This window comes from Bidens hawaiensis, unplaced genomic scaffold (genome assembly GCF_021521415.1).
Source record: "Bidens hawaiensis isolate Kalapana, Puna unplaced genomic scaffold, B.hawaiensis_p1.1 tig00025700_1, whole genome shotgun sequence".
In the NCBI taxonomy this organism is placed as follows: Eukaryota; Viridiplantae; Streptophyta; class Magnoliopsida; order Asterales; family Asteraceae; genus Bidens; species Bidens hawaiensis.
In genome coordinates this window covers 42,983-58,080 of record NW_027494109.1, presented here as the reverse complement: position 1 = coordinate 58,080, position 15,098 = coordinate 42,983, and the positions used below count along the sequence as shown (strand labels likewise).

At 36.3% G+C, this 15,098-nt stretch overlaps 2 protein-coding genes across 2 annotated transcripts; one reads left to right on the top strand and one right to left on the bottom strand.

Annotated features, from left to right (window-relative positions):
• The first annotated feature begins 2,382 nt into the window (after positions 1-2,382).
• Positions 2,383-4,260, top strand: LOC143572011 (small ribosomal subunit protein bS21c-like). The gene is made up of 2 exons (XM_077057283.1): positions 2,383-2,834; positions 3,953-4,260. Exons 1-2 carry the CDS (start codon positions 2,419-2,421, stop codon positions 4,059-4,061), a joined length of 525 nt encoding a protein of 174 aa, XP_076913398.1. The 5' UTR covers positions 2,383-2,418; the 3' UTR covers positions 4,062-4,260.
• Positions 4,261-4,565: 305 nt separating this feature from the next.
• On the bottom strand, positions 4,566-8,608 carry LOC143572010 (uncharacterized). The gene is made up of 14 exons (XM_077057282.1): positions 8,354-8,608; positions 8,133-8,247; positions 7,482-7,593; positions 7,275-7,387; positions 7,132-7,186; positions 6,944-7,023; positions 6,692-6,775; positions 6,428-6,541; positions 6,235-6,353; positions 5,620-5,737; positions 5,392-5,522; positions 5,135-5,288; positions 4,973-5,052; positions 4,566-4,855 (listed from the first exon to the last, which is right to left on the bottom strand). Exons 1-14 carry the CDS (start codon positions 8,560-8,562, stop codon positions 4,750-4,752), a joined length of 1,590 nt encoding a protein of 529 aa, XP_076913397.1. The 5' UTR covers positions 8,563-8,608; the 3' UTR covers positions 4,566-4,749.
• Positions 8,609-15,098: the final 6,490 nt, after the last annotated feature.

The window sequence follows — 15,098 nt, the reverse complement described above, 5'->3', positions numbered from 1 at the left end:
GACTAGGATGATCTTATATTGTTGAAAAAATAAAATCTGTCATGTTTTTTTTAATGTTATTGTATTTAGATTTTTTTTGTTAGGACTCTAAAAGTAGGCAAAATGTTATATTTATATTGAATCCTTCTTATAATAATCATACAACAAAAGCAGCCATGTATAATGTATTTGTCCACATCTCTCCAAAATGAATCGTTTGATAATTTAATAGTTTATCTGATAAGATTGATCGTTAACTAATACCTATCAATATTAAAAATGTTTCTTTATCTGTAATTAAAATATAGCCAATCAAGTATTATTATCCATAAACAAATCCAAAACACATTAATCAAGGCACTTGGAGTATGCTTCGACCTATGTAAGGAACATGTGTAAAATATTTTATAACCATTATTTCATTTGTTTTAAGTTATGGCTTGTTTTTTTGAACTTATAAACCTTTCATGATCTGGCTCAAGTGTTCAACATCATCTTTGAGATAAGTTAAAAAGCATTTTCACCACTTTTATCTTTTAATCTTCTATAATCACTCATGTCGTATTCAAATATATTGTCCTAGTTGGCTGGTTGTAGTAATTGCTAAGTCGTGAAGTCTAATAGTTGTCACTTGTCAAGGCTTGACCGTTGCTATATCAGCATGAGTTCGAGGACACCACACATCATGCAGTATAGACGTTTAGCTTCTTTTTATTTTAGGTCGATTTTACAACTTTAGAAAACTTTTATCTTGACATTCTGGTTTGGTTTAAGTATGAAGGCTTAAATTAACATGACTAACATATGAATTTAGTTATTAACAAAACTTTGATATAACTCACTAGTAGTAAATAGACATTTTCGGGTTTTGGTGTTAAAATTAATCATTTAAGATCATATATTTTTCTACTCGTTTTTTTGAGCAGAGTGCACAAATATCCGGTTCAAAACCCGACCAGGATCAACCTACCCACCCCAAATAAACCTGGTAAAATAGGCGACTTGGTTTTGACTTTTGTTGACCATACCCGGAACCGGTTCTTACAAAATACCCGGTATGTGCACTTGTAGTTTTGAGAATGTGTATCCACATTTTTGGTTTATTCATAATTCATCTTGTACGCATTAAATGGGCTCACTCCCCAGATAAGCACAAATCTAACAACTAATATAGGCCACTTTGTTCCCGCCCATAATAAAAAAAAAACGTAACCCGAGTCAACTCAATTTGGATCTAACTGGGTCAACTCAGTTTTATCTATCCTTTTGGATAACTGTATTATCATCCTGATCTTCATATTTTGAGTTCTTTGTTCTAACATCAATTATTTTAAAATCACATAGTTTGCTATTAGTCTGTTTTGAGTAGAGGTGCACCATCTGGTTAACCTATAACCGGTTAATTATTTGGTGGGAAATAACCGGTTAGACCAGTTAATCGGGTCAGGTATTAACCGGTTTTGAAACAAGAAACCCCTACCCATTATAAATGTTTTTGGGTATAACCTAACCGGCTAACCAGCGAATAACCTGAAAAAAAACCGGTTTTTTATAAAATAATCATAAAAATATTCGGTTAACCGGTTTTGGAAATCAAGAATATAAAACGGTCTAACCGGCGGTTAGAACCGGGTATATACTGATTAGTGGTGGACTGGTTTTCTGGTTAGAAATCGGTTAGCTTGTGCACCTCTAGTTTTGAGTCTTTTGACTTTTGAGTTTGTTTGTCCACATTTTGGGCCACACTAAACGGGCTAAATCTACCTGATACGTCCAAATCTAAAAGGCCCACTTAGTTCCAGCCCATAAGAGAGTGAACTGAGCTACTGAGTCTAGAGGTGAAAAAAACAAACTCGAAACCGGACCCGAAAAAAACCCATACCCGGGTTTTTAACACCTGAACCTGACCCTAACCGTAGGGTACGGATAGGGTATGCATTTCGGTACCAAAATTCGTACCCCAACCGGACCTGATTTGTACCCGGTAATACTCGAAACCGGTTCCATACACTAATACCCGAAACCGAGATTTTCAAATACCCGATCTATATCCAAAAAATTTCCCTAAAAATTACAACCCCTAAAAAAACAATTTATACCCGAGAAATACCAGAAAAAAAGCTCTGAAATAGGGTATTCAAATACTCGGTTCTATACCTAACCCGAACCCGATACATAGGGTATGATTTTTAGAGAGAATACCCGGACCTGAACTCGACCTAGGTATTGCTAATACCTGATTTTCCAATACACGACGATACTCGAACCCGATTTCATACCGGGAACCAGGTATTTGAAAACCCAATTTGTGTCCCTCTAACTGAGTCAACTCAAACTCGGTTTTATCTATCCATTTGGATAACTGTAATGTCATCCTAATCTTGATATAAAGAGAGCTAGCTGGACACATTCATCTAAAACCTCTATTCTTCTTCTCCAATGGCGTCCTCAGCTTTAGCCAACTTCTTATCCATATTCACACCATTCAAGCCACCGCCGTCCAAACTCCCACCGTCACACCTCTCAGTCTCCACCGACACGTCATCTTCAAAACACAAAGACGCCTTCACTCCAATCACCACATCATCTTCCAATTCATCTTCATGTTCTGGTGATTTGATGTCCGTGGTGTGTCCATCGCTTGCGTACGCGAACACTTTGTACTTCAGATCGGCTTATAACGTGCAGGTGATTGTGGAGGATAATGAGCCCGAGGAGAAGCTGTTGGGAAGGTTCAGGAGAGAGGTTATGAAGGCTGGAGTCATTCAGGAGTGTAAGCGGAGAAGGTATTTTGAGAATAAACAGGAAGAGAAGAAGCGGAAGCACCGAGAGGCGGCCAAGCGTAATCGCCGAAGGTAGTTCGATTTAGATTGCTATAATTGTAGTTATATTCACCAAGAGGTTATAGATTTTGGTGTTTTTTAGTTTTGGTTAGTTGTTGGTGTGATGGTAATTAGTTGAAGTAGATGACAGTATGCTGCAGTCTAATTGATTAGGGCAAATTATAGGTATGTAAATGAACCGAACATTAAGTGAACAGATTGTGAACCGTTTGGCAGAAAGTTTGTTTGTTTAATAAACGAGCGAGCATGAACAAAAAACTTTGTTCCTTTAGTTAAACGAACGAACATGAACACATGTTCGTGAACGTTCGCTTATGATCGTTGGTTAAAATACGTTTATGTTTGTTCGTTTGCTTTCTTGTATCTTCGTTAATATGCCTTTGTTTAAGTTCGTTCGTTGAGATACTCATTTAAATTTTTTTTGGATTAATAGGCTTTTTGGCCAACACATTTTTCTTCACATTACGCTTAACTAGTTTTAGCTCAGTTATGTTCACTCATCTGTGTTCAGTTATGTATGCTCATTTGCATCCGTGAACTGTTCGTTTATGTTTATACTGTGACGTGTTAACGAACGAACATAAACAAACACGAACATATTCATTTTCTTAACGAACAAACACAAACTAGAAAATCCTGTTCGTTTAATTGTTCGTGTTCGATTGCTTGTTCAGTTAAAGTTAAATGAACAAACAAGGACATGCTTTGTTCGTGTTTTTTCGGTTCGTGTATAAGCTTAGGGAAAAAACTCCAAAACAAGGCAGATTTTGGTCTCAGGTGTTGGAATAGTCAGATTGGATTGGTAGGTTTGATTTGATCAACTGTAAAGATCAAAATCTAGAGAAATATGAGATATGTAACGAGCCGGTCTGCTGATAATTTAGAAACTCATATATGTGTTAATACATTGATTTCAAAACAGGAAGAGCTTTAATTTAAGTATCAAATGGTTTGTATTTTATTAAAAAAAACAGACAGATATGAAGATGGTTGATTGTTAACATGTTATGACTGTGCCACCATGTTCTTTATGCTATACATAATACAGCTGTTGTAACTATTATATATTTTTTGTTCTCTCCCGGGAAACATGAAGTCTAATGAAAGTTGGGTTTTAATGGGAATTACAGGCGTGGCCCGTTCAGGAACCCCAATGAGGACAAGACAGACACTGTGAACAAGAAGAGGGACGGCGATAATGATAATTGGGAAATGCCTGAAGACAGCCCTCTAAATTGAGTCAGGGTTTAGCCTGAAAGAACGCTTTTGATCTCCGCAAGCCCTCCATTGTGTTATGATGTATGGCATATATTTGTTGTTTAGAAACTAATACTTGTGGATGTATTGTTTGATCTAGTGTATCACCCCTGTTTATGAGGAAATACTTTAACATATGGTCTTCTGTTATTTGGTACAAGAAACTGGTCATGTTGGGTAGTGAGAGATAATATGTTGCCAATCGCATTTAAGGTGTTTGTTTTGACGACACTTGATTTTAGAAAGCATGAATGGAACGCTTGGCGATCGACCAAATGGCTCTGGCCATGCAAACATAAGTCAAAATTTGTCAATACATGACATGAAGGTGGCTAATAGGTAAAAATGACCAAAACCATGATTAAGAGGTTATAAATGGTTTATTTGATAAATGATACGGCTTATATTTAAATGTAATGAGACACAAGTTACTTTTGGTTGCACATAGAACATTGACACAATGACAGGCGTACACGCCTCAGCTTTTGGTACATGTTTGCCTAGAGCCTTTTGCCTTTTAAAACTAAGATTGTAAGCGAGATTCGAATTATCACACCTGACAAGTGACAAGATACTATTATAAGGAATGGCTTACTAGATACTTATCAGTTATCAATATTATACTTAAGATTACACTGTTTAGCTAGTGGTACACAAAAAAACTTATATCTTATGATTGCACTTGAGAGAGTTTATTCTTCATCTTCTTCTTCCCGGATTTCTTTTTCTTGACACTTGCTCCAGGTCCTCGCTTAAATACCGCCAAAATTTCAATGCTGCATTGCACATTTAAAGTATGTGAAAATTATAAAACTCCAACTAGATTATTCTAATTTAATAAGCCAATTGTACAAATTTAAATAGTATATCAAATAACACAAAGAGATATATACCTCTGGGTACCAGGGAAGAAATTGAAACCATGGGCTTTACTCAAATGCCAGGCCTTACTTGACAATAAAGCCATGCAGTTCTGTAAACCAATAGAAGCATGTAGTTTTGTAACGATATCGGACATTAATTATTATTAAAAGAAAAATGAGCACCAGAAGTACCTCTTTGAAGCTGTCCCATCCACAGCTTATATATATAAGAGTTTGAGGTAACGACCGATTTTCTTCTTGTGTGGTTCTACTAGGAATCTGAACAGAATCTTCTCTTGCACGTATAATCCAAGGTCTCTTCTCATCTTTCGCCTTGAAAGTTGGGCTAGATTGAACAAATGAAATCACATTATTGTTTCAAATTCTTCACTTCTCATCATAACTTTGACTAAAAAGTCAACTGAATTTACAACCATATCTATATCTACCTTTCAAGTGTCACGGCTTTACGCTCTGCTGATTTAATGTCCCGTAAAGCACCAATCAAAGACGGGTCAAGCCCCTTTCTAGGAGGATCCACCACAAGAATATCTGACCCCACAAGCCAAGAAAGTGGTTCCTGAGAGATGTATGTAAATCACAATCTTGCTTCTATACAACTTTAGAATAAACTGAACAAATAATAAGAACGCTGAGTTGAAGGTTTTAGTACTAACTATTGAAGTGTCAGCATGACGCCAGCTAATGCTGCTGTCAAGGGAGCTTGGTAACCGGTCAATTGTCTTCTCAAAAGCAAGCTTAGATTCTTTATTAATCTCAACACATCTAACTGATCTGAAAATATCAATGTTTTAAAAAAAAGTATGCTTAGTTAATGAAATAAGTTTATAAACACTTGATATTAATCAGACCACGCCCTGCTTGCGGTGCGCACATATAATGTATATATGTGTGAACCCTTGGGTGGGCAAAAGTAAAATTGCACTAATTTTGACGTTATTTTACTAATCTCGTGAAAATAACGTTAAAAGTGGCGGAAGGTTAATCAGGCATCATGTGGTGGCGTTGATAGCCGAAAGACAACGGTACATGCACCAATCAGCCGGTGTCCCGATGATTGTGTCTTATGTGTCTTATGTCCAAGGCTTGATGCAAAACTACTATCGAGCCGGGGGTCTCACCGGAAGCAGCCTCTCTATCCCTATGGGGTTGAGGTAAGGTTGTCTACATCTTACCCTCCTCAGACCCTACCATAGCTTTGATATTGGTGGGATATACTGAGTACGATGATGATGATGATATTAATCAGACAACATGTAAGCATTTCTTACCTGCATTTTCTTGTGGAAGCCAGTGATAATCCAATGACTCCAGCCCCGGCATACAGGTCAGTAACAGATGAACCAATAGGGACATATTTATGTAGTTTTTGAAGCAACGAATCAAATGCCTGAAGTATAACAAGTAACATTACACAATGAATGAACAGACAATAAACAAATTTGTGCTGAACAAGGTTTTTACCCTTGTATTTGCTTGGCCGAAGCTTGATGGAGGCAAATAAACATCAATTCCTCCAACATGCTCCCAGAAATCTTGTTCTCCTAAAACATGTCTCCATCTATTTCCAAAAATTACCTGCATCACCATTAAAATAGTAAGCTTAATTACTTGATCCTCAAGTGAAGCATAAAATTTTTATGACATTGGATCAAAGCTTAAATCAATAAACTAGAGGTTGCAAATTAGGCCTTTAGAATGATTAATAGATTCCTGTAGGTCACTTACATTGTTAGTGGATGTTTGAAAGTTTGCCCAAACAGAATGAATTAAATGAACTTTACTGTTTGGCCCTCCATTTCTCCACAAGAACTACAAAGCAAACCACAAGAAAAAACACATTTATCAAGGTTAGTGCACATAGCAGGGTCAAGTTTATATTAATATTTAGTTCACAAAGATAAAAAAAGCATTTAATTTCCATTTAGACTTTTAAGTTGACATCACAATATATTAAGAAGAGAAACTCAAAACCCTTACTGTAGCTAAGTTGTTTAACTTTTCTGAACTAGCCGATGTCTCACTCCGTGAGTTCCAAACTAAAGAAACTTGTACTCTACCTGTTTATTGAAAAATGCAAATTGCAAATTATGATCCAAGGTAGTTTTAAATAGTCCGATATAAGCTTCGCATATAGAATAAAATACCAATTAGCACTAATAACTAACCATTTCTATATCTTTCAGAAGCAGGGAGAGATGTGTTGTATGTAGTGACAGCCATCTAGATATAACCATTAAATTAGCATATAGACATATCACTAACTCCCAACTAATAATTAAGTTCCATTAAGATTGAAAACATGCAGTACCTGAACATATCTCAAATAACCAGTCCGTTCATCTTCATCATAAGGTTCAATGTTCAGAATCTTTATACCTTTTCTGAGAAGCTCCACTGCAGCATTTATGCTTGGATGATGGGCTGCACAAACAGAAAGTCAGAAACTGCACAATTAGCTCATACATAATTCAAATGTAAACTGATAAGTGATAAGTCTAAATGTATAGATTCAGACCTTTGCAATCTGGTATATCAACCACATTATGTGTGCCCTCTTCATAAAGCCCAATCAGAGGATCAGTCGATGACCCGCGTATGGCAAGTTTTGCACGACACCTCCATCCCCACTGCAATTGAACACAAGTTAGCTTCTACATAAACTTTATTTACAGTATACTCTCTCTTAACAGAAAAACAACTAATCCTAGTCCTCCTCTAGAAAGAAGACAAATTACTAGTCCGAAATTTGTAACTTTTTTAATTCTTCCGTTTAGACATAGATATAAGAGTATTTATGTAACATCCGGCCCCTCGTACCACCAATATTATCCGCTTTTTCCCCGATGGATTGTCCATCCAGGAATTCACGGATTTCTTTTTGGTTGCCCGGTCACCCATCCTGCTCCCACCGAAAAACGCGTTGGTGATTTAAGAGGCAAGGCATTCCGCATGAACCGAGAATCTCTCATGTCTACGGCCAATGTAGGAGTCGCCTAGGGTGTTACAATTGGCTATGCAAATCTTTGTTGTATCATTACAATTTAAAAGCAATAAATATAATATATATCCTTTGAAATTGCCAATCTATATGGATTTCACATATTCAAACACTATCCAGTTCAAAATATCTTAGTAACTCATTTGAATAGTTTGGGATAAGATGTACCAGCCTACAAGTATCGAAAGTGAAATCGGAGACACCGAGCTTCTTAAAGAAGGTAGTAGCCTCCTGTAACACAACCGGACGGTGGAGGTTATCCTCGAGAGTACATCCCGAACACCTGTAAAGTAAAATTAACCACAATTCACTATGTATAAAACTATAAATGTATAATATGCTGAAATAATATTAAACTGAATTTAGAAACTACTAGTTGACTTAATTACGAGTCAAAGTGAGGACAATTGAGTGAACATCCCGAGGAGGATGATACAGGAGAAGGTTTAGGGTTTGTAAGCAGTGAATTTGACGGTAACGGTTGAGATAATGACGGTTGTGGTAGTGTTTGGATAGAGGAACAGCAGGTGGTGGTTGAGCGGTGAGTTAAAGAGGAGACGGAGATTGACGGCGGAGCAGAGAGAAAGAAGACGGACATTTTTGGCCGGAATATGCCTTGCAGTGGCGCGGGAATGAATGAATGGATAAATATGTATCACGGCTGTTCACGAGTCGAGCCCGAGTCGAGCCAGGGTGGTTTATAATAAGATTAGGATCGAGCCAACGAGCCGAGCCGAGCCTAGGTCAATTTTGGCTTGGTTACAAAAATGAGTCAACTCAACTCGGGATGTGTCAAATTAAGTTTTTTTAACTAGTTTTATTTGATCGAGCCACGAGCTTTTTGAACAGCCCTATATGTATGTATGTTACACCCGTTAGGCAAAAATGTAATATCATTTACGATTGTATAATTTTCTGTTATATTAATCCATTTTTAATGAATAAGTTATTATATATATTAAAAAAACATATATTTTTCTACTCACTAACCTACTATTCCATTTACGATTGCTTAATTTATTATTTTCTTCAAATATACGTGTGTTTAATGTTGACCACTTAATTCCACTGCCTTTACTTTCCAGCAGCTTTACTGATTTCTTCTTCCTTTATTTTAACTTTTGTTGGATCACCGGAACTCATCATCTTCATAGAAGTTGACTTTTAATTCTACATGGTAAATGAGTTACTTGGTTCATGTTTTAATTTTAATAGTTGTGATGTTAATCATCTATGATCTAAGTGCTTAATCAGACCTAATTTTGGCCGGATTGCTTTGGTCGTGTAGTTTAGTTTACTATTTTTTTGGTTTATTAACAATGTTTAATTGATGCCCATCTCATCATCATCATTTAATAGATTATGAAAATACCTTTTTATAGCTTAATTTGAAGAATACCCAATGTGTTAATTAGACCCAAAAATTTATGATAGATAATACTTGACATCTTAGGCCTTTCAAAGGTTTCTTGCTTAGAGTTTGTTACTCATAAGAACTAATTATGGATTTTAGTTTGTCTATATACACCTGAATAATTTGAATAAACTTTTAAAATTGTTTGTAAATCTATAGAAATAGGTCAGATGCGGTTGGAAAGTACGTTATCTTCATTTCTTCATATTTTATAGTAGATAGCAATACTTATAAATTTGGGCATACAATTACTAAATTAGATAATTTAGTCACACGAGAAAATAATTATAGAATGTAAGCAACAAAAAAAAAATTGTAGACAATGTTTTTTTATATATATAAAATATTTTCGAATGTGATAAAAGATTAAGCCTTTTTTAATATATAAATGATGTTAAAAATCAGGAGAAATCTTAAAATTGACATACAAGGGATTTCATTTTTGTCCTTTCAAACTTTAGAATTTCAAAAATGTCTCCCTCTAATTCATCCTTGACCATCTGTAATGCTAATATGTCATCAAAGATGAGTTAAGCCTCAAAACACATGATCAAAGACGTGTTAGTCTCTAAACACATAGTCAAAGACATGTTAGTCTTTTGTTTGTATTTTTTAATATTATATCTATAACTAATTTTACTTGTATTTGGTTTTTCTTGTATAACTTTTAATATATAAAGTTTTATATTATTTCGAATATACCGATGAAACATGCTTATTTTTATCCATGGACCGAAATAAAATTACTCAAACTCGAGCCGTGTCAAATTAATATCGAAAGTTCAATAAAATTTGACCCCGCACGGTTTTAAATAAAATTTATGCTAATATGTAGATAAAAATAAGCATGTCTCGACGGTATATTTGAAATAATATAAAAATCTATATATTAAAAGTTATAAAGAAAACCCAGATATACGTGAAATTAATTATAATAATTTATATTAAAAAAACAAAAAACAAAAGGCTAACATGTCTTTGATTATGTATTTGGATGCTAATACGTCGTTAACCATGTGTTTTGATGTCTTACTTATCTTTGACCATGTGTTAGGAAGTCTAACACGTCTTTGACGACGTGTTAACACGTCTTGACCATGAGTTAGAGAGATACATTTTTGGAATCCTAAAGTTTGAGAGACAAATATGGAATAATTTTCTAAAGTAGGTCCATTTTTGATAATTTTCTCTAAAAATTAAAATGATAGCAAGTATTGGGTTACTTATTAGTGTGACTAGTAGTGAGAGTCAACTTGAAAACTATTTAGAGAAGTTATAACATCTTGTTTTCGGCTTAGATAACTTAACACAATATTCTATCACATCAACACCTTAAATCTTCGTTGAAACACTGGTGTTCTTGAAAAAAATCTGATACAGATCTTGACATCTTGTCATCATCTTCAGGTTATTGATAGACCATAACAACGTTTAATTGTTCACTTAACACAGTTCTCTATATGACTACAAAAGCTTGGCAAAAGTTGTTCACTCAACTGACTTGTTTTTTCTTTTATCAATGTTATTATTTTTTTCTAATTTGTTTTCATATTTTTATGATGTGAACCCAATAGTAATAGATTTTATTTGATATAGTCCTAGGCTAGACGTGCACAAAAAAACCGGTTCCGGAACCTAACTGGTGGAACCGAACCGGAACCGGTTCCAGTTCCAACCCGGTTGGAACAATACCCGGTTTGGGTATTTTTGTACCCGAAAATCGTACCCGGTTCTCCTATTTGTATGTCAGTACCAGTTCCAACCCGGTTCCTACCCGGTTCTTAATTGGAACCGGTTCGGTTCGTACCCGGAAAAACCGGTTCCGACGGGTTTTTTTTGAAGGGTCAAACAAAAGTCAAACTAGCCGTTGGAACCGGTTCCAACGGTAATATAGCAGTTGGAACCGGTTTTTTAGACACCAATTAGCCGTTGGAACCGGTTCCAACGGTAATATAGCCGTTGGAACCGGTTTTTGAGACAATAGATCCGTTGGAACCGGTTCCAACGGTAATATAGCCGTTGGAACCGGTTTTTATGCCCAAACCTATATATAACTTGTTTCCATTACTTGTTTCACCACCAAACTCAAAAACAAACTAAAATACTACTCCTTTAGCAAACCCGTTCCTTTACCCGACCATCCAACTAAATATTATTATGGCACCCATCAAAAAAACTAACAACAAGGCTAAGAAGAGTGTTTTTGTTGCCCCCGTTCCTGTTACGGAGGACCCAAGGGTTGTTACGGTAGTCAACCATAACCGCAACCAAGACATATGGAAGAATTGGGATTTGATTGTGGATGACGAAGGTTATCAAAAGGCTCGTTGCAAACTATGTGGTTCAATATTAAAGCACGATTCCAACTCTACTTTGAGAAAGCACATCGAGAAGCCATATTGCAAGGCGTTGAAAGGGATTGGCGCGACCGATCAAATTGACTTGGGTAAAGATGGTACACTATTTCGTTACAACACGACTCAAGTTCAAGATAGAATGGCAAAGTTCGTTATTCAACGAGGTTTGCCGTTTAACCACTTTGATGACCCGGAGTTGACGTCGTTGATTCGCGAAACTCTACAACCGAGATACACACATGTAAGTCGTACTACCTTAAGACGTCATTGTATCAGGTTGTGGGAGTGTGCTAAAAAAGAGTTAATCGAGTCTTTTCATTCTTTAGAAGCCATGGTTAGTTTAACTACCGATGTTTGGTCGGCACCACACGGGTTGCCCGAATCATACATATGTGTCACCGCTCATTGGGTTGATCCGGTGACATGGCAATTGATGAAATGCACCATCGCTTTTGAAAACTTCCCGTTCCCACATACCGCCGAAAAATTGTTTGAATTACTTGATGAAGTTATAACGACTTACAACTTGAGAAATAAAATATTTTCGATTTCGTTTGACAACGCTTCAAACAATACTAAGGCGGCTGAAAAATTTATCATTAAATATTCACCACCTTGTTTCGGGGATTTTTTTCATGTCCGATGTGTTGCACATATCATCAACTTGGTTGTTCAAATAGGTCTTGACAATGAACACATTTGTGATGATTTAAAATACTTTAGACTTATGTTACAAGATGTCTTCAAAAGTGGTAAAAGAAGACATCTTGAATATAAGAACTATTGCAAGTCGGTTGAAAGAAAGTATTTGGGCCGAATTGGGACGTTCCAACCCGTTGGAACTCAACTTGTCATATGTTAAAGTGTGCTTTTGCCCAACGCCAAACTTTACAAGCTTTTCATAACAATCTTGTTGAAGAACGCGAGGCCGATATGTTTCCGGAAAGTGTTTGGGTCCAAGTCGGTTATTTGTTGGAATATCTTGATGTGTTCAAAAAGTCAACAACAAAATTATCGAGAGTCTATTACCCTACTAGTTGTTGGGTTTTGCAAGAATTGTACTATATGTCTTGTGTTTTTAAAAGCTTTGCGGAGAAGAACAAACTCTTCGAAAATATTGTTGCGGTGATGAAAGAAAAGTTCATAAAATATTTTGAAATCATACCGCCGGTCTTTACTTGTGCCGCCGCATTAAACCCCTATTGGAATGTTAATGGGGTTGAAACAACGATTGAGGAAATATTCGACAACTTAGGTATGCACGAGATTGACCCGAAGTTGTCGACGGAAGCGAATGACAAGTTCAACAAAAACCTTCAAGACCTTTATGACCATTATTTTCAAATGTATGGTCCAAGCACGAGATCGTCTTTTGTGAAATAAACAACAACTGGTAGGCCGTGCAATGACCCACTTATAAACTTGATGAATGGGATTCGTGAATCGGCATCTAAGAGGCAAAGAGGAAACACACCAAGTAGCGAACTGGTCGATATAGTGGAGCAAACTATGTTGAAGGCGCAACGGTCGACGAAATTTGCAATATTGATTTGTTGGCTTGGTGGAAAGGTAAACAAAACGAATTTCCCATTCTATCCGCCATGGCTCGTGATTTGCTTGCCGTACAAGCCTCAACGGTTGCTTCCGAATCGGTTTTTTCTCTTAGTGGGAGGGTGTTATCTATGCGAAGAACAAAACTAGCTCCCGAGTCTCTAGAGGTTTGCATTTGCCTAAAGGACCATTTGGATGCGGTGGATCGTGTACAACACAAGGCGAACTTTGAAGACGAAATACCAATAGAGCGTCATATTCATGATGAGGAGGCGGAGGACGGGGTTTCTTCCGATAACGAAGACGAGGGTGAAGACGAGAATGAAGACGAAGAAGAGTTGTAATTATTTGTTTTGGTAAATTATTTGTAACTTGTTCAACTAATATTTAGTTTTGATTTGTTTTATTATAATTACTTTTGTTACTCATGATTAATTTTTGTTACTTTTTTAATAACGACGAACATTTTATTTATTTAAAAACTAACTATTACAAACATTATTAAAACATAAACGATACTAAACATAACAACTAAACATAAAAAACAAAGTCCGTCGTTTTAATCCGGAATACTTATTTTTGGGTTGTAGAGCCGGACGACTCTCCCACTTCCGTTTTTTAGCTTCCAATCTTCTTTTCTCTTGACAATACTTATTCGTATATTTTCGTAATGTCGAGTTGGACCCTGCTTTAAGAAACTTCGAGCAATATTTGCAACGTGCCAACTCATGTGAGTCGGTCATGAGACACAAATCGTAATGAACCCAAACATCGGGACATCTTGTTGTTTCGATCACCATAACAACGTCATCATTGGTTGCCATTTGTTGTCGGTTTAAGGTTAATTGTGGTTTGGAGTGTGTTTTATAGTTTTGGAAGTGGTTTAACAAGTAAAACAAACAAACCTTGCTATTCATAGTAAGAAAATAACCTATTTATAGTTAAAAAACGGTTTCAACGGTCAAAAACGGCTATATAGCCGTTGGAACCGGTTCCTAACGGCTCTAATTTTTAAATTTCAAAAAAAACCGGTGGAACCGGTTTTTTACGTAAAAACCGGTTCCGGTTCATACCCTACCCGGTTCTTAAAAGTTCGCATATCTGGGCATCGGTTTCGGGTCGGGAACCGAACCGGTTCTTGATTGGAACAGGTGCCATTTTACAACCCGGTGTAAAAAAACCGGTTTGGAACCGGTTCGGGTTTTCCATTTGAACCCGATTTGTGCACCTCTAGTCCTAGCCCCTTTACTCACCAATATCAAGTGGTTTTAAGGTTTCTCATAATACCAAGTGCTAATAGTATATGGTAACGTGACTTCACTATTGCTCGCCACTGTCAAACGATTTAATCTTTTTGCCACCATCAAACACATATAAAGATTGCTCACCTAACAACTCTCTAACCATCTCTTACATACCTATACCAAATTTCTTATTTGACACTACTAAGTTCTAGTACACTAGTGATTTAAAAAAAAACCAACCCCCCAGGTGACTAGGAATCTCAAATATACCCCATTTTAAAAAAAAATACAATTCATTATATTGTTATAGTATCCATGCCCATGGATTAGAAGCTACAAAAACACATTCACCTCACCCTGGTCTTTGCCCCTTCCATGGCAAAAACTGCTCCGAAACGCCCACATCTCCTTTAAATGAGCTCAAAAACGCCCCAAAAACATACATCAGAACGCTCTTATCCAATAACATATTGAATATTTTAACACTATCAATCATTATCACTTCTTGGAGTGGAAAGCTAAATTAAATCAAAATTTACTTAATGCCACCAAAACACACAAGCTTAAA

What these genes read in the sequence shown, in the direction of transcription:
- LOC143572011 (XM_077057283.1), top strand. Translation starts at nt 2,419, where the DNA reads ATGGCGTCCTCAGCTTTAGCCAACTTCTTATCCATATTCACACCATTC. An exon ending in GCCAAGCGTAATCGCCGAAG is followed by an intron (nt 2,835 to 3,952) that starts GTAGTTCGATTT and finishes TGGGAATTACAG; the next exon opens with GCGTGGCCCGTTCAGGAACC.
- LOC143572010 (XM_077057282.1), bottom strand. Translation starts at nt 8,562, where the DNA reads ATGTCCGTCTTCTTTCTCTCTGCTCCGCCGTCAATCTCCGTCTCCTCT. An exon ending in GCTTCCACAAGAAAATGCAG is followed by an intron (nt 5,738 to 6,234) that starts GTAAGAAATGCT and finishes TGATATTTTCAG; the next exon opens with ATCAGTTAGATGTGTTGAGA. An exon ending in GTCATGCTGACACTTCAATA is followed by an intron (nt 5,523 to 5,619) that starts GTTAGTACTAAA and finishes TACATCTCTCAG; the next exon opens with GAACCACTTTCTTGGCTTGT.